The sequence below is a fragment of the Equus asinus genome, chromosome 20 (assembly GCF_041296235.1).
Source record: "Equus asinus isolate D_3611 breed Donkey chromosome 20, EquAss-T2T_v2, whole genome shotgun sequence".
NCBI lineage: Eukaryota > Metazoa > Chordata > Mammalia > Perissodactyla > Equidae > Equus > Equus asinus.
In genome coordinates this window covers 66,850,869-66,878,781 of record NC_091809.1, presented here as the reverse complement: position 1 = coordinate 66,878,781, position 27,913 = coordinate 66,850,869, and the positions used below count along the sequence as shown (strand labels likewise).

The 27,913-nt window shown below is 44.7% G+C and overlaps 1 protein-coding gene across 1 annotated transcript in view; it reads left to right on the top strand.

The window, feature by feature from the left end:
• PANX1 (pannexin 1) overlaps positions 1–5,721 on the top strand; it is a 47,314-nt gene extending 41,593 nt beyond the window's left edge. Inside the window, exon 5 of the mRNA XM_014835414.3 lies at positions 675–5,721. Coding sequence (XP_014690900.2) covers positions 675–757 — 83 coding nt within the window. The 3' untranslated portion in view covers positions 758–5,721. The remainder of the gene's footprint in view (positions 1–674) is intronic.
• The last annotated feature ends 22,192 nt before the right edge of the window (positions 5,722–27,913 follow it).

Below are 27,913 nucleotides of genomic sequence, written 5' to 3'. Positions count from 1 at the left end.
GAAAGAATTGGTGCTGCCCCAAATCTCCAAAGAAGGAAAGATCTGTGCTTTCTCTAGACTGTTCTCTCTTCCTTTTCATATTTGAAGTTTCTCTTTCTCTGTCTCATACTTTGCCCCTTGCTCAAGAATTCCTTGTTGCTGGGGCCGGCCCGGTGGCGCAGCGGTTAAGTGTGCATGTTCCACTTCTCGGCAGCCCAGGGTTCACCGGTTTGGATCCCGGGTACAGACATGGCACTGCTTGGCACGCCATGCTGTGTTCTGCGTCCCATATATAAGGTAGAGGAAGATGGGTATGGATGTTAGCTCAGGGCCAGTCTTCCTCAGCAAAAAGAGGAGGATTGGCAGCAGTTAGCTGAGGGCTAATCTTCCTCAAAAAAAAAAAAAAAAAGAATTTCTTGTTGCTGTCATTCTCACTTATTTTTGTCTTGTTTTACTGGCTTGTCTCCCTGTACCCTCTTGTCTTTCATTCTCGGTCTGGTTCAAAAGGGACTGAAAGTTTATTGATGTAATTGTTGCCCTGGCCTAACTTCACTGTGCTGTGAGATTTGGCTAAGAAGCAAAACCTAGTAAGGCAAAGAACATGAGGTAGATTGATAGCAGAAGAGAAGTTAATTAGTGCCCGTGGTTCCTCCTGTGTGACCTCTGTCATAAATATTTGTTTTCCATTTTGACAGATTTGAATGTACACAGTGAGACTAAAGCAAATAATGGAGAGAAGAATCCTCGACAGAGACTTCTGGATTCTTCCTGCTGCTGATGTTTTCCTTGAACTTCAGATCTGTGACTTCTGTGATGTGGGATTCATTTTGGCTGAAGCACCTCTGTCAGGCTCCCAGCTGGTTTGCAGTCAATGGTTCTTCGTAGAGATACTGAGCACGTCTTCCTGAGTCCCTAATGCAAATGATGGTCAACAAAATGTTGGGGAAGAATCTTTCATGAACTTTCTAGAGAAGCAACGTGGAGATACATAAACCGGAGCAAGAATCTATGTGTAAGTCCTTGTCCTCATCAAATGAAAAGTGGAAAAACTACTCAAAAGTAAGAGTAGGAGCACTTTTAGTGCCTCAGAGAAATGCCTTTCTGAACAGATGGTGCGACAAGACTCGGACCTACTGGAAAGCAAGGACTTCAGGAGGTTTTTTTTTGTTTTGTTTTATGAAATAGTAATAAACATGTCAGGATATAATTTAATATGAATCTCCTATGTACCCTTAACTACTGTTGGACAAGAAAAACATTGACAGGCTACCTGTGGACCCACAGGTGGACATGTCCTTGGCAGTGTCCTAAATGGGAGTAATGCTGGTGCCGTGGGTCTTGCCCACAGGCTCTCTCTGCGCTGCTGCTGGTCGGCCTTGGCTAATGGAAATCCTCTAACCACTGCTGCTTGCATTCTGCTGCGAAGGGCAGTGGCCCAAACACTGCTCTGACTGAAAACTTAGTTAACGAGATGCTCTAAAGGCTGTTTAAGTGTGACTTCTGTATAGGAAGGAACTCTTCTAGAAGAGCCCACTAGGAAAATCTGAACTCGTTGAACAAATTAATTCAATCACTTTCCAAGGGGTTTTCTGCAGGGAATTCAAATCCTCTTATCAAAAGCATTTGAAACAGGATGTTACTTAAATAAATTAACAGCACACACAATGCTTAAAGTGAGGGACATTTTGCCTATTACGATCAGAACGTGTAAATGACACCTGCAGTATAGTCTGCTTGGAACCAGAACAACTTAGCAGTTTCTTTTATTTTATATTTAAGCACATATTTAAGAAATCCTTTTTAATTTAAAATCGTATGATGTCAGAATTGAGGCCATTTAGGAAGAACATTCTAACAATGATGGAGAATTATAGAATAAATGTTACAAATGGGTATATAATGTAACACCCAAGCATTATTTCTTAAACATTTAAGGCCGATTCAGAATATATAAAAAAAACTTTCCACAATTCTGACCATGTAAATAGATCCTAACTATGTTTATACATTTTATATAAAATTCTTTAAAATTACATCTGTTGACCTCCTTGTTTTTGCTCTTAGAAAGTTAACACATTGCTAAAGTGCGTAATCCTCAGAAACCTCAAAGTTTACATTTGCCCTTAAATTAGTCGTTTGCCTAATCTATTTACTATTTTGTGAAGAACGAAAGTTATGTAAGCTGCTCTTTCTGCCTTTTAGAATATTCACAAAAGCAGATTTTATTTGTGCTTCTGTAATGGTTTCTGAGATGGAAAGCTAATGATAAATATCAAGGATGCAATCAGTGCTTTACATTATTATTACATGATATTTATTACTGTTGGATTATAGTGTGACTTAGAAATGGTAGTAGCCTAAATAATCGATTTTGCTACATTTTTATATCACTGTATCTGAAATGTTCCATCACATTTCTCTACACTGGTTTCTTTTTATAGTCTGAAAAGATTTCAGGAATCTATTTTTCTATGATATGCTTTTCCCCCCCACAAAAGGCCTCATCTTCTCTATAGACTGCCCCTAATTTGTATTTGGAAGTGGTAAAAGGGGATACATTATTTTAGGAGACCAGGAACTCTAAGCCCTGTCATGTGTAGTCCTTTTATCAGAGTTAGTATAATTGGAGTCCTTGGCCTCTCTTTTATTTCCCCGTTCCTACTCTCTGAGCTCCAGTAGGGTCCAATAGAGTCTGTGACGTCTTGTATATCATGCCAGTAGTCACTGTCTCTGCAGATATGAATAAGGCAGGCCCCATCTTTGAGGAATTCAGAGTCTAGTAAAAGGCATTGAAGACAGACAGATACCAAGAGGAAGAGTAGCCACAAGAAAAGCCCTCCCAGCAAATGCTCTGTGTTCTTGGAGACACCATATTGTTTTTCTCTCTCCTGTAGTTTCTGTAGCTGATGGTTTTGAGATCTAGTTACAGTTTTTCCTAGAGATTCTTTAGCCACAAATCCCCCAGGCTGAAGCTTGAACAAAACAATAACCGACAGTGATTTTCAACAGTAAGAGCTCTACTCGCCTTTTGTACCTTACCTTGCTGAAAGTGGGGAGGACAGGCTTATGGGGGACATGGACTTGCCCATGAACAACCGTTGTGGCTCTCAAAGGCTGATATGAATGTGTGGTCATACATTTCGGCTTGGGAAAAAGTGTTCTTAGGAGAGTTAATTCATCCATCCATGGTGAGTTGCTGGCCTAGGGGACTACTTTAGAGGAGCCAGTTTCTTGAGGCTGAGGAGTCCTTCATTGCTTTATAAAAGGGGACAGACAGATCCTAAATGTCCACACCAGGGTTACTAACTTTGTTTCCAGCTCATGTCTTCTGGTAAATCATCACGAGGCCTCTAAACCAGAGGCACAACACTAGTGTTGCAGCTGGGACTGGTCGTTCTGAAAGCAGTGTCCCGCTGCATGTTTAATTTTCCCAAGGGACAGGCAGAGACCCTCCAATATAGAGGTTCCTAAACTTTTGGGAGGTGATAAACCCTCTTGCAAAGAGTTTAAAAGCTATGAATCCTCTCCTGAGATAGATGCACAACACTAAATACACCTTCCGGGGTCACCATAGTCCTCGCACCCAACGTCGAGAAGCTCTGCTCTAATGGCTGAAGACCAAGCCACACAGCGGAGAATGGACGCTCCCATTATCCTTGTGGAAGCTGCTGCTTCCAACAGTAGGTCTCAGCTGCTGATGTTTGTGTAGTGAAGTCGTATTTGCACCTTTTGAGTGAACGGTACCTTTGGAGTAACTGACTGCATTTTCTAGAGTCAGGCTAAAAAGAGTCAGTTAGGAGACTGAGTGGGTGGCAGTTGCCTGGACTGATCGGGCAGCTGGCACTGACCTCTGTTTGCTCCCTGGCCACCAGGTATTATCTTATTCCAGATCCAAATCATTGTCTGTGTTCAGTCTCACTGGAACGTGGGGAGGCTGCGCATAACACTGGGTAAATGTTTTGTCCTACTTTGTAGTTGTACTGTGAGAATGCTAGAAACTTCCTCCTATATGGTGGGTCTTATTGCATGATCATGGTTTGTTTGTGAAATTACCTGCTCACTGAGGATTCTCTGCTGTCCAAGAATGAGCCAGGGCGTGGCAGCAGGGCATGGTGGGCCTCGTTCCTGTGAGAATTAGTTCAGCTCTTGGAGGCGGACTGTTGCACAACTTTTTAAATAAATGCATTTGTGTTTAGTTAATTTTGCTTTTTGTCAGTTCAGGGTAAATTGAAGATCTATGAGGGTGGGAGTTTTTATCCACTGCTGTATCACAAGCTCCTAAAACAGTGACTGGTGTGTCATAGGCATTCTGTGAAGGTTTGTGGAATGAATGAACACCCTGCTGTGATACGTCCTAGTTTGTTGGCAATTGTGATTTGATTTTAAAAGGCAAGGGCAGGGGAACTCATTTAGCCTTTTCGTAGGGGGAGGAATATTTCTGTAAATGAATAGGTTTGCTCATATAAGTAGTGCCAGTTCTTAGCTTTTTATTGTGGAGTAAGTTGTGAGCACTTTTCAAGTTCAATACAAGTTCAGTGTTGCCTGCAATGATTAGGGAAATTGAAGTTTTGTGGTTTTTTTGCTGAGGAACAGTCGGCCTGAGCTAACATCTGTTGCCAATTTTCCTGTTCTTTTGCTTGACGAAGATCAGCCCTGAGCTAACATCTGTGTCAGTCTTCCTCGATTTTGTATGTGGGTTGCCGCTACAGCATGGCTGACCAGTAGTCTAGGTCCATGCTCAGGATCTGAACCCGCAAATCCAGGACACCAAAGCGTAGTACGCCAAACTTAACCACTACACCATGGGGCCAGTTTTAAAGGTCCTGATCTCCATAATTTCCCAGAATAACCTCTTGAAAAGGGACATTGATTGAAGTGTGCAATTACCAGTAATTGAGGTTTCATTTGAGGGCATTGAGATGAAATGGCTCCTTCTGGGCCATCATTGGCATTTTGACCCTATTTTTGACAAGTAAAGTGAAACCGTTAAAAAAGGTTGGCCAAGATGATATTGTGTCATTTGTGAAATATAATAGATGTTAATTCATGATTGGTTTGTCCTGCCTGCTTTAAATGAGATGTATTGTGTTTCTGGGTTTTCTTTTTAGCTGTAAAAATACTTTGTTAAAGCATGAGATTTGATCAGTAATTGTTCTTCAAGTTCCTGAAAGTTATAAAAGTTTCTCGTGTCTTGAGTGCTTTCCCCTTGCCCATCAGAGGAGGAAAAACCCTTGTAGAATTTGACACAAGTGTTCCCTACAAAAACTGAAGCCATCAGCTCCTCTTTAATAAGTTGGCTTTTTAAAAGCACCGTAATTACAATTTAACGTATTCTGTAAAGTGGTGCTTGAGGCATAATTTGAATTCTTTTTAATGACTAAATTTCTTAAGACCTTTTAAAGAAAAATATGTCTGTTCTTTTTGCTGTGTCATTTGGTGAGACCGATTGGTTTATAGTCCACAAAGATTGAAGGATGAGATCATATCATGGGGTTAGAAAATGATCCTTTTTTAAAAAGCACAAGAATCTTGAAAACTCCACGTTTTGGTGGTTATCACTATTATGTTTCATATCTCCACATGAGTCACTTGTCCAAGTTCTGTATTCTGATCAGACTGACTCCTCTTTAAGGAGGGATGAAAGGCTGAAAATCAAGGCTGCTGTGTCTATAGAAAAAAGTGAAACACTGTTTTAATTCTGCACTGTTGTCTCCACCTAAATAAAACAACTCTGAGTAATGGAAAATGTGTCTTAATATTTCTTGCCTTCTCTTCAAGGAAGGTATAACAGAAGATGAGTCCTGAAATGTCTTGAGGCTCATTCCTCTCTGCTGGATACATAAATTCCGTAGGCTTTATGGCTCCCACTAAAATCCAGCTGGCAGTAAGTAAAGGAAGAAAGTCTTTGATTAAGGGCCCACAGACTCTGGAATTTCTAAGGCAGAAATCACATGCTTCCTGATTGAGGATTGTTTGCCTGGGCTTGGAGAGGAAGGAGTAGAGACTAAATGCTGCTAAACGTGGATTGGCCTGCCCACTTCTCTCAAGAGGGGAACGCCCTTGTACAATGGTCAATTAACACAATTTACTGTTGTGGGTACTAGATCGGAGCCATTTGAAATCTGGGCACAGTGCCTGGCATATAGTAAGTAATCCATAAATGCTAGCTGCAACTATCATCACCTCTTCCTTCTCCCCAACTGTTTCCTAGGGTGACACCCCCAGGAACCTTCAAAGTTGTATTAGTTTTCTCTTGTTCCATAACAATTACCACAACTTGAGCAGCTTAAAGCAACACGTATTTATTATCTTCCAGTTTTCTGGACATGGACAGGCTGTGTTCTCATCTGCAGGCTCAACTGGGGAAGGAGCCACTTCCAAGCTTCCCTCAGGTTGCTGGCAGAATTCATTTCCTTGTGATTGTCTGCTTGTTACTGACTGTTGGCTGGAGGCCACCCACAGTTCATTGTCACATGAGTCTCTCTAACACGGCTGCTTACATCGTCAAACCCGTAAGGATTCTCTCTCATCTCTGGGTGGGCCCAGTCACTCTTTTAAGATTTTTTCCCTTATTAAGTAAGTCAGGCCACTCAGGATGCTCTCCCTTTTGATTGACTCAAAATCAGCTGCTTTGGGAGCTTAGTTAATATCTGTGAAATCCCTTCACCTTTGCCACATTCTGTTGCTTAGAAGCAAGTCATAAGTCTTGCCCACACTCATGGGGAGAAGATTACACAGGGCATGAAAGTCAGGGGAATCACGGGGCCACCTTAGGGTCTGTCTGCCAGAGAAGTTATCCTAAATCCTGCCCTGTCTCTGGGCCTATAGTTTAACCTCTTGAATATCCTTCTCAGGCCTCTCTCCATTCCCAGTGCTATCTTTCAGGCTCTTGTCACTTCTTTCCCGAATTTCTCTAATAGTCTTGCCATGTCTAACCCATCTTCCACATTCCTGTCAATGGACTTTTTAAAATGCAAATCTGATTATGCCAACTCTCCCTACTGCTCCCCAGCCCCCTCTCCCCCCACCATTTTAAATCCCTCAGGACTCTTCATGGATTTGGGAATAAAGAACAAACTTTCGGTTTTGGCTTCACAAGGCCCCACCTCCTGCTGCTTCTTCAGGCTCCTCCCCTACCGCCATCCCTCCTGTCTCTGATACAGCCACTTGTACTGTTCCTAAAGGCCTCTCTGCTTTCTCAGGTGCTTTTCTCTGTCCCCACCCCCCTCTTATCTTCTTTTTAAAAGTCATCTCCATGTTGGTGGGAATGTAAAATGGTGCAGCCACTATGGAAAACAGTATGGGCAGGTCCTCAAAAAATTAAGTGTAGAATTACCATATGATCCAGCATTTCTACTTCTGGGTATATATTAGTCAGCTCAGGCTGCCATAACGAAATGCCACAGGCTGGGTGGCTTCAACAACAGAAATTTGTTTTCTCACAGTTCTGGAGACTAGAAGTCCAAGATTGAGGTTCCAGCCAATTCAGTTTCTGTTGAGGACTCTGTTCCTGGCTTGCAGACAGCCGCCTCTTGTTATGCCCTCACATGGCCTTTCCTTGGTGCATGCAATAGGTGGGTTGGGGGAGATGCCTCTCTTCCTCTTCTTGTAAGGCTACCAGTGCTATGGGATTAGGACCACAACCTTGACCTCATTTAACCTTGTCTCCAAATACAGTTACACTGAGGGTTGGTTAGGGCTTCAACATATCAATTTGGTGGGGGACAGACAGTTCAGTCCATAGCAGTGTGTATAGCCAAGAGAATTGAAAGTAGGATCTTGAAGAGGTATTTGTGTACCTATATCCATAGCACCATTATTCACAATAGCCAAGAGGTAGAAGCAACCGAAATGTCCATTGATGGATAGACAAATAAAGAAAATGCAGTACATACATACCCTCCTTAAACAGGAAGGAAATTCTGACACACGCTGCAACATTGATGATCTTTGAGGACATGATTCTCAGTGAAATAAGCCAGTCACCATAACACAAATACGTATGATTCCACTTCTATGAGGTGCCTAGAGCAGTGAAATTCATAGAGACAGAAAGTAGAGTGGTGGTTGCCAGGAGCTGGGGATGTTGTTTGATGGGTATGGAGTGCAGTTTTGCAAAATGAAAAGTTCCAGATGGTGGCACAACAATGTGAATGTACTTAACCCTACTGAACTGAAACTTAAAGATGGTTAAAATGGTGAATTGTGTTATGCGTATTTTACCACCAAAAAATAAAAAATAAAATCTTCAGCATCCGCTGCAGGAAGCTCTTTGTGCCCTTCCCCCTCCTCTGCCCCCAGTTCAGATGTCCCTCCTGTGCTTGCGATTACATATTGCCTCAGTGCTGAGTACATTGCAGCATTGTGATGGTGTCCTTGTCTGTCCCCCACCAGCCTGGGAAGACTCTAAAGGCTAGGATGATGCCTTGCTCATCCTTGTAGTCCCAGCACCTGGCCCACAGCCTGACACCCAGACCCTAAGGACTTATTTATACCTCATCTCTGCCCTGAATATCTTCTGAGAATGCCCAGTGTGGACGAGAGCATTGGATTAGAAGGGAGCTGTCCCCAAGGCTGATCATCACTCTCCACCACTGCTCCCTCCATTTTGCCCAATTCGAGATGGTCAAGTACAATGCATCCTCCATTTGCTTCTCCCACTTTAGTAACTGAGGGCTTAACTGGGGCCCTTTCTAAAACACTTGTAAGGAACTTTCCTGGTTGGTGAGGTCTTCATCTGCACCCATGCTAATTGACATTTGAGAGCCTCACTTCATTTTCCAGGGGTTCTGTTCTAACATACACCACATTATTTGAACCCTGCAGTTGGGCCTGCTGTTGATTTTGAGACAGGAACGAGCCTAACGAGACAGGGCCATCTGCAAGGCCCTTGGCCTAACAAGATAAGGCCCCTAACCAGTCGTCAAGCTAGGAGAATCAGATAGAGGCCACCAAGCCTCTGGACGTTCCTGGGCTTACGCATCTGTCCTAGCACCCAGGAGTCCACTGAGGATGCCCCATTAGCGTAGTAAAAATCACACCCAGGGTGGAGAGCTAGGGTGCTAATGATGCATGCGTTGCATGTAGTACACAGGCGCAAGCACAGCCCCACCTCTACATGCCATGACAAGGCCCTACTCCCTGGCCTTTGCGTAATATAAGCCCCACAATCCCACTCCCTAAAGAGCCGCTCACCTGCCCCTTTCCTCTCCTCACCGGCTCCCTTATGCCTGTCCTATGCATAAGCTAATAAACTTTTCTTTTCTACTCCTGTTTGTTGTCTCTCTTGATTTCCAACCTGGGGGACATTAAGAACCAAAAGTGCCGGTAACAATTTGAAAAACTGATGCCATTGTAGTAAGAGGAGAGTGGTGATGGCTTTTCTGTTCATGATTTGTGCCCAGCCGGGAAAGAGGCTTAGTCTACAATGCTTCCCCCATGCCATCACCAGCATGACCATCACCCAGGAGTGAGGGCAGTGGGTAGGGAGAGACACTGAGCTGGAGGCTGCTGAGCTGGGCCGGCAGCTCTGCGCCCCCTTAATAAAACCGAATTACAGCAACTAACTACAGAATGGAGAATTTGTTGATTCAGGTCCTACCACTTCTTTCAAATAACATCAGAGTTCTGAGTTCCCCTTCTTGGAAGTGAGATGAGAAAAGAGAAGGAACAAATAAATGCTCCTTTGTGGTACAGTAGAAACTGCAAAGCCCTCAGGGAAAGGAGAAGCAAGTCACGTTCAGTGAATGAAGGAAAATCAAAATACATTTTCCAAGAGCCCTGGTCCAATGTTTCAGTCTCTTTTCTCAGACTGGAGGAAAAGAAAACGAGAGAAACCAAAGTGCTATCAAAAATCACTTCCAAATCCCCAGAAATGTAATTTGCATTACCTCGGGGAGCAGAGTCCAACCGAACCGAGCTTCCATGGAAACTTCAGGAACTGGAAAGGAAATGTTCGGATGGCAATTTCAGAGGTAGAGAGACCTGTGTGTAAAGATGTGTTAACATTCATCGCAATTGTTCGTTTTGAATATCTAAACTGTTACAAAGGAAGCATCGTTAAGCAGGAGGCCCTTGAGGCTCTTTACCATTTTTCAAAGTACTTTATAAATAATATCACTCCTTGAGAAAAGAGAAGCTTCATTTAAGAAAATACAAAATTGTGGCTGCTGTAAAGGGGAGCAGAAAAAAGAGTAAGCATTAGACAGAAAAAGGATGGTCCAGAAGGCTGTCCACTAGAAAATGAAGAATTTTTCATTTTAAATTTTAATTTAAATTTTCTGGTAGCCACATACAATGTAAAATGTAGGGGTCAGCCCCATGGCCCAGTGGTTAAGTTCACGTGCTCCGCTTTGGCAGTGCAGGGTTTCCCCAGTTTGGATCCTGGGCACGGACCTGGCACCACTTGTCAGGTCATGCTGACGTGGTGTCCCACATAACAGAGCTAGAAGGACCTACAACTGGAATATACAACTATATTCTAGAGGGCTTTGGGGAGAAGAAGAGAGGAAAAAAAGAATATTGGCGACAGATGTTAGCTCAGGTGCCAATCTTTAAAAAAAATAGTAAAATGAAACGAGTGAAATTAGTGTTAATAGTTATTTTAACCAAAATAACATTTAAACATGTAATCAACATAGAAAGTATTGAGATAGTGTACATTTTTGGGTGCTAAATCTTTGATCGAGTGTGTATTTTACACTTAGAGCACGTCGCATTTCAGACTAGCCACATTTAAGGTGCTCAGTAGTCACATGTGGCCAGTGGCTACCATATTGGATGGAACACGTCAAAACAGACTCTTTTACCCACATCTGCTCCCACCCAAATGCATGCACTTTAATCTACTTGTGTCTTTGCTGACATCTTTCTTTGGCCCAGAATTCTTTTCCCCTAAATTCTCACCTGTCTGAAAGATTATCTGTCCCTCTCGTTGGAATTAACCATGTGCATATTCTCTGTTCTCTTAAAACTCAACAGGTCTGTGAGTACTTAAACTACCTGCTCACAATGAGATGCACATTACACACCACCTCCCCCTGAAGCAGCTTTAATCTGCAGTGAGAGATAGTGGCTGCTTCCCCAACCCACATGCTCCCTCCCCTTGATTGTTGTTGTTTTGTTTGTTTTTTTGCTACTTATCCTTATTCTCCTCAAACAGGCTGTAGACTGACTCTGTTAAATTCAGACCTCTTGTCTTAGTGTCTTCACAGTACACCTCCCCACCCCAACCTCAGCCTAGCAGGTGCCAGCAGGTAGCAAGATGAAGCGAAATGGGAAGGAACTGAGAGAAAGTAAACATGTGGCTGAAGAAGTCTGTTTACTCCTCTGAGAGCAATCAAACTGCAGGTGCTCAGGGTCATTCTTCTCCTTCAACCAAAGCCTTGATGAAGGTGGGTACAGAAGTGTAACAAGAGTACATGGTAGAGTCCCTCCAAAAGGGCTTGCCCACAACTAAGCTGGCTGAGTCACTGCCCACTGGAAAAAAATGAATACTCCGTGTGCTCCCTGGGCAGGAGCAGACACTGGACGGCTCCCCAGAGAAACCAACGAAGCTAAAGTGGAGAACTTGGGACTGTATGGGCCGGCCTCTGACAGCTCCCTTTCCACACTCACGGCCTGATGGCAGAGGAGAAGCTTGTAACTCTGGGGTCAGAGAAGTGGAATCAGATCCCTGCTTTCCTGCTAGAGCCATATGACCTCCACGAGCCTCAGTAAAATGGGATAGTAATATCTCATAGGCTTTTTTTTAAACCTTTACTTTGGAAATAATTATAGATCCACGGAAGTTCCAAAAATAGTACAGAGAGGTTCCTCTGCCCTTCACCCAGCTCTTCCCAGTGGTAACACCTTACATAATTATAGCACAATATCCAAACCGGGAAGTTGACATTGGCACAATCCACAGACTTTATTCAGATTTCACCAGTTTTACATGCACTCATTAGTGTATGAGTGAGTGTGCATAGTTCCATGCAATTTCATCACATGTCTAGATTCGTGTGCCCACCACCACAATCAAGACACAGAACTGTTCCAGAACTACAAAAGAACTTCTTCACGCTACCCCTTTATAGTCAGGACTCCAGCCACACATCCCCAGTCCCTGCAACTGCTAACCCATTTCTAGCTCTACGATTTTGTCATCTCCAGAATGCTATATAAATGGAATCTTACAACACATAGCCTTTTGAAATGGCCTCTTTTTACTCAGCGTAATGCCCTGGAGAGCCATGCAAGTTGTTGCATGTATCAATAGTTTGTTCCTTTTTATTGCTGAAGAGTATTCCACACAAGCTTGTTCTGAGGATCCCACAGAATAGTACAAAGGCAAGTCAACTAGCACAGCGCTCAGTAAATGTCAGGTTTTCTTTTGTGGCAGCTGATTCTGAGCTCTTGCTGAAGATGGACACCAGCTTGGGGCAGCGAGTCCCACTGCCCATGAATTCACACTCCCCCTCACTTTGTCTTTCTGCTGCATAAAGCCCTCTGTATAAAGGTCACAGCTCATCTAGTCCACTCCTTCCTTTTAGATCCCAGGAAGGCTAGGCCCAGAGAGGAGGAGGCTGAGAGTATACGACCCAGGTCACAGACTTTCAGCTCAGGGCTCCTTCCACTGTACTGTGCCTGCTTTCAGGCATGTAGTCTATGCCAGGTGGTTAATCCCTCACTTGGCCTGGGGCAGTCTTTGTGCAGCACATGAGCTGGGGAACTGGGCTCTGTACCAAGCCGGTGAGTCACTCCTGAGCATTGATGAGTTGGGGCAGGGAGCCAAAGATGGAAGGTTTTTCCCTAGATACAAAGTTACCGCGAGGAGCCTTCATGACTTCAAACTCTGCTCAGCTGCGTGATGAGGTTGGCATTCATTCATTCAACGAAGGCTTTTCAAACTCCTACTGTAAGCAATGGTGGGGATATAAAGTTGAACAAACCAACAGGCTCCTGGCTTCATGGGGTTTCCTAGCAATGATGATGGCAAAAGATAGGGGAAGCAGAGAAAGACTAAGGCTTCGTTTCCATCTGTCATTTCACTTCCCTGGGCCGTCTGCTCCGTGAGGGGCTCAGACTAAACAGCCTCTAAAGTCTGTGTTTCTGGGACCTAAATCCTGTCCCATACTGTCCTGCACTAGATCCCTGGAACCCAGACAGAAAGAAGAAAGGAATTAGTATTTGCTGAACACCTCTGGGCCGGCATTTAAAAATAAACATTGGCTCACTAAATCTTCACAATCCAATGAGAATGTCCTCTTAGTTTTGGGGTGAGGGACATAATCAAGTGGTTGCAGGAATGGGTGCTTAAGACAAGCTTCTGGAGTTGTCTCAAGGCCACCCACTGACTGCTGTGTGGCCTTGGTTCCTGCCTCCTCTAGTCCTCGCTTTCCTCATCTGTAACATAAGAGTCATGGGGTTTTGGTGAGGATTAAAGTAGATTGTGTAAACAAAGTCACTAAACATAGTGCCAGCACGTAGAAAACACTCAATCCTTTTTTTTTTGTTTAAAAAAAAAAGTCTAACAGCATTTCAAACATGGTTTGAAAATGAGAAAATCCCAAACTGTTGAAGCATAACAGAAAGGCCGTTTGGCATATTGGAAAAGCTCAATTTGGGTTTTGGTCAGAAAATCGGGTTCGGTGCCTTAGCTCTAACACTTACGTGGGGTGACCGTGGGAAAGTCATTCAAAATGTTTTTCTCTGCTCCCACATCTACCTTTCAGGGCTATTGTGAGGATGCAGTGAGATAATGCACCTGGCCCTCAATAGGAACTGGATAAATAGTAGCTATTTCTCTTATCTCAAATAGAAACCCACTCACAACAGCTAGATTCAAAGGAAGTAATTTAGAGTCTCTTCATAGGAGAGATTCAATGGTGGGACATTTGGACAGGGAAAGTGTTGTGGAAAGGTCATTGCTAAGACAGGAAAACCACTTTTTCCAAGAGCAGCCGGACATCCTGCCCTTAATCCCCAGGTTTGGTCAGCAAAGACAGGAGAGATGTGAGAATGACTTCGGTATACTTTCAAAAGTACTCAGGAATATCGCTGACTCAGAGAGCCCCAGAGATGAGCCAGATGGACCCTGTGGGTGTGAATCTCCGAGCATGTGGTGCAGAGGCTGAAGAAGCTACCCAGGGAACCCCAGCCCCCAGGCCCATTGTTCAAGCCTGAGTGGGTGCTGACAGTCATGGACGCATGTCCCTGCTCCTGGCATCAACACTCCCGTTCCCAGGTGGTGGGCGCCAGCTCACACCTTCCCAGCCTTGCAGGGGTGCCAAGGAGGGAAAGCCCAAAACAGGCCACCACTCCTCTCAGTTTCTACTCTCCTTTAAAATTTTTAATTTTAAAAATAAAGATGATGCAGACCCTGTGGGCATGGAGCTACACTACTCGTCTGTCAGTGGCCATGCTGTGCCAGTGGCTCACATACAAAAAAAAAAAAAAAAAGAGGAGGATTGGCTGCAAATGTTAGCTCAGGGAGAATCTTCCTCAGAAAAAAAGAAATAAAGATGATGAAAGTTGTTTGTGATTACATATTCATTTTTTAAAACTCAGACAATAGAGAAATATACGGAGTCAAAGTCCTGCATTCAGTGCTACCTCTCCCACGCTCTGTCCTGCTGCCTGTGGGAGTCACTGCTTGGCCATCTGTCCATCTCACTTATCATGGGTGCCAACACACCATAGGAAGCTGTATATCCCCAAGGACACTTTCCTTGCTCTAACCACTTAATGATTTTAAGACTAAGTTGTTCATGAAGGAGAAGAGCATCATAATTTTTGAACACATACATTTTTCTATCAACACATAACATTGCAGTCAAGCGTTACTGGCTTAAGGGGAATTCTTTTTCAAGTGGATTTAAAGAGGGTTAAGAGGGTGGACTCTGAAGGCAGGCAGACTGGCTCCTAATTGCGGTTTTGCTGCAGGACATGAGGAAGTTCCTTAAGCTCCTTAAAACTCAATATTAAACTGAAAAAACATGTGGATAATATTGCCTACTCAGAAGACTGTCGTGGGGATTAAATGAGAGAACACACGTGAAGAGCGCTGTGCCCGGTCCAGGTGAAGCCTAGTGGTGGTACTCGCTATTTGATTAGAATCCGTTGTATTTGCCTTACAATTTAACTCTCAGACAGTAATCTTTTACTGCATTTTCAAGCTCTTAGTGGTCACTTCACAATAGGAATCCATCCAATTTACAGACTCCAAAAGGAGCCTGGTCAATTTAGCCTTCTGGGGATCTAGAATGCAAGCCCAAATGAGTCGGGCCTGGTGGGCAGGGCACACCAGCAGGTGCATACATGTTTTCCTGGTTAGAATAGTAATGTATGTTCACAGCGGAGAATTTGAAGAGTACACACAAAAAACAAAATAAAAATCAACTGTAGTCTGTATGGCTTGACCAGGCCATTTGACGAGAATTATAATTGTTGGGGTTTTTTGGCGATTTAGCACGTGTCTGCCACTGTGCCAAATACTTCACAGGCACTGACTCATTTGGTGCCTGTGAGATAAGAGAAAATAGGCATATTGGTCTCTGCCCCCAGTTCCTGACACAGGGCTCCTGAAACCCTTCTAATTTCCTAGGGGATAGGAGCATCTTTTGTTCTGGGTGGGCTCCTGGATGGCTCTTGGAGGGGGCCTGATCAAGCCATGATTAGAAGCTCAGAATTTTCAGCCCCGGCCCCCATCCTCCAGAGAGGGCAGAGGGCTGGAAATGGAGTGAATAACTGATCATACCTACGTGAGGAAGCCTCCATAAAAACCCCGATAGCACAGGGTCCGGAGAGCTTCCAGGTGGGTGAACACATCCATGTACTTGGAGGGTGACATACCCCAACTCCACCTGGGCAGAAGCTCCTGCCCTTGGGCCCCTCCCAGACCTTGCCCTTGTATCTCTTCTCCTGCCTGTTCATCTGTACCCTTTATCCTATCCCTTAATAAGCTGGTAGACGTAAGTGTTTCCCTCAGTTCTGTGAGCTGTTCTAGCAAATAATCGAATCCAAGGGGGAGGAGGGCATGAGAATCTCCTATGTATAGCCAAGTCAGATGGAAGTTGTGGGTCACCTACTACTTATGATTGGCATCTGAAGGGGGGTGGGAGCGTCTTGTGGGACTGAGTCCTTAACCTGTGGGATCTGACTCTATCTTCAGGTAGATAGTGTCAGAATCGAGTTAAATTATAGGACACGCAGCTGGTATCACAGAGAACTGCTTGTTGGTGTGGGAAAACCCCGCACACATGTAGCGACCAGATGTGTCAGAACTGGTGTTCTGTGTGAAAGTAAAGGAGACGCACAGGAGGAGAACTGGGTGGTTTTCCTAACACAATGCCCATAACCACTGTGTGAGATAAACCCCGTCAGTCCCAATTGTACAGTGTGGAAAGTGAAGTGTATAGAGGTTAATTCACTGCAAACCAAACAGCTTTGAAAGGAGAAATTGGAATTTGGATTCCAAAGGCTGAGCTCTTCACCAGCAAGCAAGGCCGGTCCTCTTCTTTGAAGGGTGACTCTGAGGGTCTCGCAGCAGAATCGGCTTGGCATCATTCCTTCATTTCTTTACTGAACAAACGTGTCTGTAGCCAGCACTATAACAGATTCTGAGGGCAACTCAGGCCCAGCGTGTACCCTTGAGGCCTCATGGCCTGGAAGTAGACGGACAGAGTGAGAGACAAATCCCCACACAATCTGACTAGTGCTATCAAGGGTATGTGTGAAAGGCTCCTGGCTTGTTGCTTAGGAACAGAGAGGGAAGCCACACGGAAGAGGTCCTGTTTGGGTTGATTGAGCCTAGAAACATAGTTTCTAATTTACCAGATAAAGAAGCCGGGACAGTGGTGGCATCCCAGGCAGGGGACCTGCAAGAGCAAAGGCACGAGGGTGTGAGAGATGAAAGCATGCAGCCTGCGGTGCACGGTGAGGAGGGGCTGCCAGGTTCTGACTCTTCTCAGCTCCCCTCCATCCCCACTCGCCTCCATCCTCCTGCAGCCCCCAGAACAAGCCAGGAGTCAGGCAGTAGATGCACAAGGACAGTCCCAGCATAAAAAGGGACATGTGCTCCGGTGAAGTCAGGGAGGGAAGTCTCCTGGCCCAGGAACAGAGCTATCTGCACCAGGCACCTGGCGTGGTAGGCACTTGGCTAAAGCATTTCATCAGAATCGGATTCCTCACTACACGCTGGCAAGCAGGTTCGCACCTTCCACAGATAAGGAAATGGAGGCTTGAAAGCGTGAAGTTGTTAAAAAGGGGGATTGCGGGGCCTCTCCGCAGACCCACTAAATCATGAGCTCTGGGGTGGGACCTTCGGATGCGCATTTCCACATTTCCTTCCTGGTGACTCTGGAGCATACCAACATTTGAGAATCCCTGCCCTATGCTCTACCACCTACCCCTACACTGGAGCAGGGGAAGGGAGAAGGGGAGGCTGTCCCAGCAGGGACATCAGAATCTGCTGAGACCTATTGATCAGGAAGACCGTGGAGCCCTGGGGAACTGCAGAAACAATGAGGGTACCCAAAGAGACCCCGTACCCCAGGACCTGCCAGAGGTCTGTTGACCCCCACGTTCTCCCCACACACATATCTCTAACTTCCTTCACCAGCTCCAAGGCAAGACAAATCCCCAGGGCTCTTCAGGGGCACTTGCAGTCACAGAACCCATGAGGCAGCACCAGCACTGGCCCTCTGGACATTCTTGGGCTGGCAGCCCTGATCTGAGGGCTGAGCATCCCGATGGCCCTGAGCACCACACCGCCTACTCCCAGTATAGCCCACTCTGACCTTGGGGCTAATTGCTGCTAATGTGGCAGGTCATCCTTAGTGGGGAGAGGACCAACGAGGTCAGAAACATCCTTTAGAGGATGTTATAGGACTGGTTTCATCTCATTTTGTCCTCTGATAGCAGGTGAGAGAGGGCTGATTATGCCCATTTTACAGATGAGGAAGGTGAAGGCCGAGACAGGGAATGGGGAGATAGAGTGGAAGGTGAGAGAGGCTGGATGAAGGGAGTTGTATGTGCTGATTTGTCCTGAGATGGGGACAGGGAGAGCTGGTAGCTGTCACGTAAGTGGTTACTGCAGGGCAGGGCTCAGAAGCTCTAGCAGAGGGCCCGGCCCAGAGAAGGGACCCCAAAAATGATACCGCTATAATTACTGTCTGATCGTGCACTCATCAGATGTTTTCTGAGTGCCTCCTCTGTGCCAAGCATGCCCATATGTCGTTTCTAATTCTCACAGTCACAGCACCCCCACTTGGCCTGTGGTGGCTGCAGACCTGGGGAAGGGTCACACCTCAGCCTCTAGAGCTGCTCTGCCACCAAGGTGAAGCGTTGAGTTAGGGTCCACAAACCTGAGCGCCAGTCCCAGCTTGCCACTAATTATCGGCAGGGCCTCGAGTGGCCATCGGGCCTCTCAACGGAAGGTGCTCTTCTCTCATCTGAAAATCAAGAGGATGAGACTTGAATGGCGGGGGCACAGACTTGCCCGACTAGAATTCATGCTCTCAACCACCATGCACACTAGTGTTTCCTGGGGGTGGTCCTATAGGCTTCAGGGTCTTCTGGGGTGTTTAGAGAGTGCAGATTCCTGGCCCTCCTCTGGCTCACTAGCACAATGTCGGCAGTAGGGCCTTGGAAACTGTATTTTTCCAAGCTCTGCAGGTGATTCCTCTGTGTGATGAGATCTAGTTCTCCTGCCACCTCAGTTTTGGTTTTAAACAGGCGTGAACTGGCAGAAGGAGCTGGCACTCTGAGAATATGGTTGGCTAAGGCTCTGTCCCTTACAGCTAGCAGGGAAAAAGTTGCCTCCATGGCTGGTGTGACATCTGTGACCGAAGGAAGTCACCAAGCCACCAAGAACTGCTGCAGGTCAGTAGGTACAACAGAAGACCAGGCCTAGCCTTTCCTGCTGAGAATTTTACCCATTGCCTGGTGAGAAAGAACTGGAGATGACATTAGAGCTGCCCTGTAGTTATCTTGGCATATTTCAATTTTTTAAATATATATTTAAGTTATAAATGTATTAAATTCACCGTTCCTTAGAGCGTGCTCAATTCTCCTCAATCTTTGTTCTGCCTGTAAAATCCCCAGTGAAAGGCACAGTGATTTGAGCTTGAAAGATCTTTAGTAAATACTTGTCAGTAGGAGTCCGGGGGTGGCTTAATCCCCATAATCTTCATCAGACCCGCCTCCCAACCGCCCCAAATTTACATGTAATTTAAGTCAAAGTCAGTATGCTTGCTGGGTAAATGCAGTTTCACAACAAAACCTTTAGCCCATGCCCACACCAACTATACGGCTGCCCCAATACCTCTTCCATAGACGTTCAGGAGCTGCCAGGGCTCCTGTTGAAATACCTGAACACAATGGACCAACCAGCGGTTGCTGTGGGGTCCAGAGTGTGGAGCGGTAGCTCAGAATGATGTCTGAGTCACAGCCAACTTTCTGCCCCTCAGAGACTGTTCCCCGGCTCTAGCCACACCCACACCACAGCTGGCCTGCGTCTCCTTGTCTTCGTGTTCCTGCTTCTAGCCCACTTCCCTCTTCCGTACTCCTCCTCAGTTGGCTCAGTTGCAACATTGGGCTGAGTTCACAGGTGACACTCAACAACTTCTTGTTGATTGACGGATTGATTAATTCTGTTGCTGTGGGAACCACCAGATTCTAGTGCAACTGTGGGACTCCTTCCTAACTTTATGCTCCACAGAATGCTGACTCTCTGGTCTTGCTTCTCCTCCACGTGCCAGCTCACGTGGGTCAGGATGAGCAGAAACTCCACAAAGAGCAGAAACTGAAAGCAGAAGCTCCAAGAGGAAGGTGGGGGTGGTGGTAAGCCTGAGTGGAAGAAAAGCAGGAGAGGGATCGGTGGCCCTGAGAGATGGAAAATTCTGCAGTAAGTGTGGTGGTTTCAGCTTCACTGGAGACATTATGATGATGCTGAAGCAGCCTGCCCAGTGATTATGGGTGTGGGGGCTTTAGGTTCAAGGTAGACTTGGCTTCAAATCACAGTTCATCCACTTACCAGGCTTAAGTTTAGCTAAGCCTCTCTGCCTCCATCTCTTCACTGGTGAAATGGGCATAATAATACCTGTGCCTTTAGGTTGCTTTAAGACATGAATGAAATGATGCGAATGAGGTGGAAGGCAGAGTGTCTAGTACCTATAGTGGCCTCACCCAAGTCAAGAGGGGCTTAGCCCATTTCATTTTCTAAGGCTCTTGAGGAAAAATGAACAGCAAAACGATATTACGTAAACTGAGGAAGAGCTTAATTATGTACATTTAATGCCATGATGTTTAATTCAAAAAATACAATGTAAGATTATTACAGGAATTCTAGAAAATATTAATTCAATGGACCTGTGTCCAGAAGTTAGACAATAGTGTGTATGATGGATCTCTTCTCAGGGAATCTCTGTGATCGTATTTATAAGCTTTTTGAACACAACATCAATAGTCTAAACTTGTGATCCTTTGTGAATGAGGCTCCCCAGAAGATGCTTCTGCCCCCAGTAAACCTCCCTGCGCACAGAGTAAGTGCTTCAATAGACAATCGTGATTTTAAGCATCATCATAACGTCTCCAGTGAAGCCAAAACCACCACACTTACTGCGGACAGAGTTATGCACTGCACGTTGCACACTGGTGGGGACAACTGGGTCCCCAAAGCACAAAGGTGATTGACCTGCCTGCAGCCCAAAGCCCAAGTCTTGGCCTCCTAGACCCTGTGCATCAGTGGGATGAGTGTTTGCACTTCATGATTCCGTTCCAGTGGCAGCTCCTCTTTGTACAGGCTCCCAGCTACGGACTCACAGTTGGCAATGCCCTTGTTCATGCTCCCAGCGCAATTTGTTCATACCTCTGAGCAATAACAGTTAATACTGTTCCCCAGATGTTTTTATTTCTCCCTCTACCCCTTAGAGCTAAATGCCCCCCTTCCCCCTTGGAATTAAATATGGCCTTGTGACTTTGATAAATTAAATTGAGTGAAAGTGATGTGCTCTTTAAGAGCTAACAAGTGGCTCTCCAGGCTCCCTTTCCCTCTTACAGCAACCAGCAATGGCTGCTATGTCAGCCAGGGACCTGGATTTAAAACCACACAAGTGGAGGTCATGGACATGTAATATGAGCTCTGTCCATTAAAGACACTGAAAGTTGGGGGTTTTGTTACTGCAGCATTAACCGGCCTGTACTAATTGATGCATTCTATTTTAGACTCATTATATTGCAATAATTCTGTTAATGTGTTCATCTGTGTCCCTAACCATGAACTTTTTAAAGGCAAAGACTATGTCCTACTCATTTCTGATTCTAGAGCTCCCAGAAAAGTGCTAGCATGTATTCATATATGTAAAATGGGTCCTTATTAATAAATGTTGACTGAATATACCTTACGTGTGGTCTGTTTGAGACTGCTGCATTCATTGATGGCTTCGTGACATTGGCACACATATACCCTTTTTGGAATAAGGTCTTTATATTACGTTTCTTTCTCTCTTCTCATGGTCCTTTGGCACAAGAGATCATCTACCACCATGTCTTGGATTATTCCCACATCTTCAGCAACTCTCCTGACTGTTCATCCATCCACTCATCCATCCACTCCTTCACTTATTAATACATACATTCATTCATTCCTCAAGTATTGTCTGAGTGTCTACTATGGACCAGGCACTATTCTATAGGCTAGGAACATGGAAATGTATAAAATGTAGATCTCAATCTAAGGGGAGAAAACAGACAAGCAAACAGATGTGAAAAAGGCATCATATAACAAAAAATATTTCTGTCAACACTGGGGGTCTTTAAATTTTTTTCTTGTGAAGCAAAACCTTCAAGTTTGCAAAATACTGCTCTAGTCTAATGCTCTTGTTTTTCAGACAAAGAAACTGAGGACTTGCCGCGGCGGGGAAGCAGCCCCTTTCCAGCACACTGCTGAGGGACCCGGGATGCTTGAGAAACATGAGGGGCTGACCTGAGCCCAGAAGGTCTCTCCAGCTCCCCCTGCCTAAGACAGTACAGAGTTTTTGTGGAAATTAAAAAGCCAGGGCCAAAGTGAGAAGGCCTAGAGCCATATCTATTAGCGAACCACATGGTTCCTCTAACAAAACACTCCTGGGGGTCTGATATGGTTCTCCCTGTGTGTGCATCAGCTAATAGGAGCCCTGAGTGTCCTCAAGCCAGAATGTAAGTGGCTGAGCCAGCTGTGCCTAAGTGGCCCAGCATCGGGGAGAGGTTTAGGGCTTGGTTAACCTGGACATGCCATGACCATTTTCCCTCTTAGGAAGCCAGGGTGGCCTACTGGATAGAATATGGGCTTTGGCCTGGACAGATTTGGGTTCAAATTCTGGTTCAGTCTCTTAATAAACGTGTGCTATTGTGCTGGTATCTTAACCTCTTAGACCCTCAGTTTCCTCATCTATAAAATAGGGATAATGACACAGAGTTATTGAGAAGATCCATTGAATAATCCACGTAAAGCTTAGAGGTCCATAGAAATCCATGCCTTATGGCAGATGTTCTTGTTCCCAATGTCATGGTTAAATCAGATAACATATACAAAGTGCTTAGGCCAGAGGATGCTCAATATAAATTTGCCATTATTTTCGTTATCAATATTATGCACAGAGCATGACATTCTTAAGAAACCAACTTTGGATTTGAGTACTCCGAAATCAATACCCCAAAACAGAATTATTATTGTTTCTGTGGATGGCTTATTTCACCAAGGAAATAGTGTTTGCCTCGAAGCTCATTGCAAATTCCAACAGATTTCGTTTGGATGAAATGTTTGGCTTCCGAAAAAGACATGGTTTGCAGCCAGGCACCCCATGTGCACAGTTAACCAAGCCTATTAAAACAGTGGAATGCTAAAATTTAATGCAAAAGGTCTGTTGTCCTTCACTTGGAGTTTTATAGGGCTCTGAAACCCAAACTGCCCATAGAAGTCACTTTTTGTGACCCCAATGTGACCCACCAAAAGGATGTGATGAAAATAAAATTCAGGCAGTTCTGAACCAGAGCCAGGGGAAATTGGATGCCATAGGCCATCTCTCAGCTTTTAAGACATATTCAGCCATAAAATGAACATATCCAGAAACAATCTTTCCAGAAGTCAGGAATATCCTCAGGGGGAAAGAATTGGAAGTTGTTTGACAAGGAAAGATATTTTAAATCTGCTTGTTTCTTAGAATCACTGTGTTTCCCAGGCCGGGTCCCAGTCTCCATCTATCAGGAGAAGGGCCCATAGAGACTGATGCTGGAGGGGGAACTCCGTGTGTACCTGGGACCAGCCGGGGTCCAGGTGTGCTCATAATTTGAAGGTTGAGGGAGAGTTGAGGATCAGGATGAGGCATGAGGAAGCAGGTGGACCCAAGCTCTCCAATGGTGGTCAGAAGCCATCATCCAAAACACAATGACATGGACAACTTCTCACTTAGGAAGTTTTCTAAAGCCATCATCTTCTGCACGAGTCACAGAAACACACGCCAGCCTCTCAAAATGTCTTGTTGTGAGCTGAGCTCTGTCTTCCTTTTGTGGTATGAAAGAGCAGAGGTCCAGAGGGGTTATTAATCCTCATGATCTGAAAACCAATAAGCTGGTAGCCTTTAAAGGCACTGGGTTTACCCCATTCTAAATCATTTCAACAGTTTTGAATTTTGACACTGTTCAATTTTGCATCTATGCATCTATTTACTCATCAACAAATATGTATTACTACTCAATAGCTTCTTTCTTGAAATGTCACAACCCTGTCTCCCACCTGTATATCGTGACACCTTCTTCTTCCCTTCTTCTTATAACTCCTCTTTTTTTGCCTAGGACATTTCCTTATGGCAAGCATTGTGGCATAATTTATACAATAGCCATGATCTGTGTAGTGGACTACGTGTTTTTATTTTCATCTTTATTGCTTTTATGTGATGCGTTAAATGAGTATTATGTAGAGAAAAAGACAGAGACCCGAATTTGAAAGTTTGGTGATGCTACATGTTGATTACAATCAATAGCCTGTTCCTGCATCCCAGAGGTTGAATCCTCATTATATCTTTAAACCTATTTTAGAAACATGCCGTTCCTTCAACGACCTCCTCTATCCCAGGCTTTCTCCTCCACTGCACAATGGGCATCAGCCTTCCTGATTCTCTTTATATCCTCCTCAAGCGTTTGTCTGCCTAGAGTGAAGATAGACAATGGGAAAATGTGAAAAGTAGAACCAGTGCTTCTCAAAGTGTAGTCCCTGGACCAGCAGAAGCAGCATCACCTAGGATCTTGTTAGAAATGCAAATCCTTGGTCCCCACCCCCCCACCCCCACCCCAGACCTGCTGAATCAGAAACTTGGAGTGTGGGGCCAACTATCTTAACCAACTATTTTAACAACCATCCAGGTGATCCTGAAGCTTGAGAACAACTGGTTCAAACCATTGCATAGGACGGAAGGTGTCAACTTTGGTAAATTAAACACCTATTTAAAATGTCTATTTAGCCCAGTCTAAGCTGATAAGGACGGAAGATCTCAATTTCCTTGAGAGCTCTCCCAGCAGGTTACTGATGACTTTGTCTTGCCGTCTTGCTTTTCAGGGGCTCCAAAAGAGGGAAGCCCTTCAGAGGAGAGTATTCTGTCATCCACTTTCTCACCCCTCCTATTCTCATACTTACAGATTGTGACCTTCTGTGTCTGCCCTCTGGGTGTTCCTCCATCTGTGTGGAAATGAAAATCTTCCCACAAAAAGATGTGAGTGTGCTTCACATTAAGAGTGAAGTCTTTAAAAAGTCTACTTCAAGATATTACATTATCATTTCATGATAAATTAACAGAGTGGGGTAGGGGAAGGAATGAGACACTTTTGTTCATAGACGTAAAGCAGCTGAAAGATTACTATATACCTGCCTGTGTCTTCATGGGCTTCCACTACATCCTGGGAGGAGAACTCAGACTCAGCCAAGGTCAGCCCCTCACCTAGCCCTGCTGGCCTAACTTTCTCCTCCACATGATGTCAGAAGCAAAACCAGGGCAGGGGCAGTCTGAGGCGAGTCTGAGGGATGGTAACCACTGGAGGGTGAACAGAATGGCAGGCTGGGAGGTGACACAGATCACACCACCGTGCAGCAACAAAGCCTGTTACCAAATACGTGCCAAAGGCACAAAACCACAGGGGTTGTTTAGCTGTCTCTCTTTTTTTCCCTTTAAACATAAAAATAACCACAATTTTTAAATTTCAAAAGAGAAACAATCCATCATTTCAAAAGCCTAACCTAGTAGCTACTATAGATTTTCACTATAGCTTTTTGGTCTTAGCCATTTGTGCTCTGGGCTAAGCCATTATCTTGTGTTTGCTCTTAACCTTATCATTCATGCATTGTCCCCAGGTTGCTGCCAGGAAAACCTGCAATCTAACCAGAAGGTCATCCTAGAATTATGGAATATCAGAACTATATGGGACTTCAGAGATCATCTTCTCAGCAAATTTTTAACCAGCTCTTCAGAGATGGGCTTCAGGCAGTTTGTGTCACTCCTGAAATTTTTTGCAGAATTCCACCGTAAGTGTGTACATCTTTCTAGGAATAGCAATATCCCTGTCTTTCATCAGAGCCTCAAAGCAGTGTACACACCCAAAAGGTTATCCTTTCTTTCTACAAGGGTCACTGTGTGCAGTCACTCAGGCTGTGGCTTGCACCACTCTGGGTTGGGCTGGGAGGGACTCTCAAAGACTATAACATCCACCTAGAGTTGTACAGTGCACAACCTGCACTCCCATGGATTGTGGGCCAGCATTCTATTCTATAATCATTTTACAGTTGGCACCAAAGAGCTGAGAAGTGATTTGCCCTTTCCTTGCTTCCATAGCTCTCTGCATACATTTCTTTCATCACACTTAGATTATACTGAAATCATTTTAGGAGTTATGTCTGTCTAATCTAGGATTCAGTATTAAGAAATCCATTGGTGCAGATACTGTCGTGTTTTCCAATGTCAATTTTATTGCTAACAAAACTTATATTTTATTCTCCCTGAGCCTGACTCCTTTCTATTTTTCAGTTGGTTCTCAAACTCAGGTAGTGAAGAGGGATGTTATTTATTGTCCCCTAACCTTTAAACATGTTTAGGAAGAATCAATCAACAATTCATGAATAAAAGAAGTGTAAAAAATAGCTGTACAAGGCTGTAAGGACTAAGGATCCAATGAAAAATTAACCCTTTCTCTAATCCTAGCTGCTGGACATAGTTCCCCTAAGGGTGTTTTTGTACTTCATTGTTTTTCTATTTAGAAACCTCAGCTCCTTCTTCTATTAAATTTGCAAGGGCTTCCATTAATTCGCTTACAGTCCTCAAAACACTTGCAATTACCTTAGTTCATTTGATTCTCAACAGGAAGAACAGGTGTCATCTCCATTTTACACAAAGAGAAGAAATGAGACTCAGGGAGATGGAGAGACTAGTCCTTGTGAGTGGCAGAGCTGGGCTCAAACAAGGTGTGTCTGATTTAAAGTTCATTACACCAAGGCCCTTTGCCAGGCAGTGTGGTAGACAATACAAATGATCACCAACATCTGGTTCTCCTCTACGTCCAGGTAAACAGAGGATTGTGTTTCTCTGCCCCCTTGAAGTTGGACACAGTTGTCTGTATTGGCCAGATATGGCCAATAAAATGAGAACAACAGGGATTTGTGTCTCCTTTGGACCAAAGCTTTTAATTTTGGGTGGTCAACTCACTAGCTCTCCCTCTTTCCTTGTTACAACTTCCAGTACATGGAAGCAAGTTTGATATGGAGGAGCCACAAGATCGAGAAGCCTGGAATGATGAGCCGACACATGGAGGATATTTGTTCTGGTGAGTCACCTGGTCGTGCAGCAGACTTTGCTAGAGCAAGAACTTAACTTTTACTGTGGTCAGACAAGAAGATTTGGGGATTATTTGTTACCACAGGATAACTTAACCTATCCTGACTAACACTGGCAGACTCCATACAGGACTGGACTTCTCTCTCTTTGAACTCAGACTAGTGCTCCAAGAGGACCATGTAGCCAACTGTACTTCCCTTCCCCCATTAAGCAATCCCCTTGGCTCTTTGTCCCATGAGTATTTTAAACCACAGATACAGTAGGAGATATGGTCCAGAGGAGGAGAGTTGGGGAGCGGCAGTTCTGCATGGCTGAGGGTAGAGATACCCTCCAGTGTGGTAAATGCTCTGGGCTGGATCACATACGAATTTCCCATGATTGGTTGCAATGGCCTAATGAGATAAGGACAGGATCATGATTCCAAGATCAATAAGAAAGGAAAAAATCAAACTAGCACAGGTCAGGGTCAAGTAAGAGAGGAAATAAGCTCAATCTGGCTGGGAGTTGATTCAGCACCACAGACAGATCTCATGGGTTCTATACGCCAACCGATGGTTTTTCCTGGGCAGGTCAATCTTTCCTAGTTAGCCCTGCCCTTGAAGTGTCCTTGTAGTCCTTCAAATGCCCCAGTAAGACAACGTTGTGCCCTAGGCCAGGGACGATATCCTTATTCATCCAATACAGTGCTTCCCAGCTTATTTTTCTCCATTTTATGTCATGCATGAAAATATTGACCTGGCACCCTGGGATAAATGCTTGAGGCTGTTCCTGATTGGAAGTGAAAAACCTGTGAGTTCTAGCTATCCAAGTCCCTCCCTGATGGGCTCTGGGGATGAATATCCCAGCACACTTGTAACCTGCTTATGGAAAGCTCTGATCCTGTGATCCCTTTCTTCCCCTCTCCTTGTCAGGAGCTTGGCTAGGTCTTCTAGGTGACCTGGAGGCCAAGCTGGGTCTGGGTCTTCCATTACCTGATTTTGGCTCCTGTAGTTGCCCTTCTCAAGTCTTATTATGCTGGTAGCCATTCTAGGGGTCCAGAAGACCAAGACAAAGCACCCAGGGCTCCCACATTATTTTATTCACTTGACAAATATTGA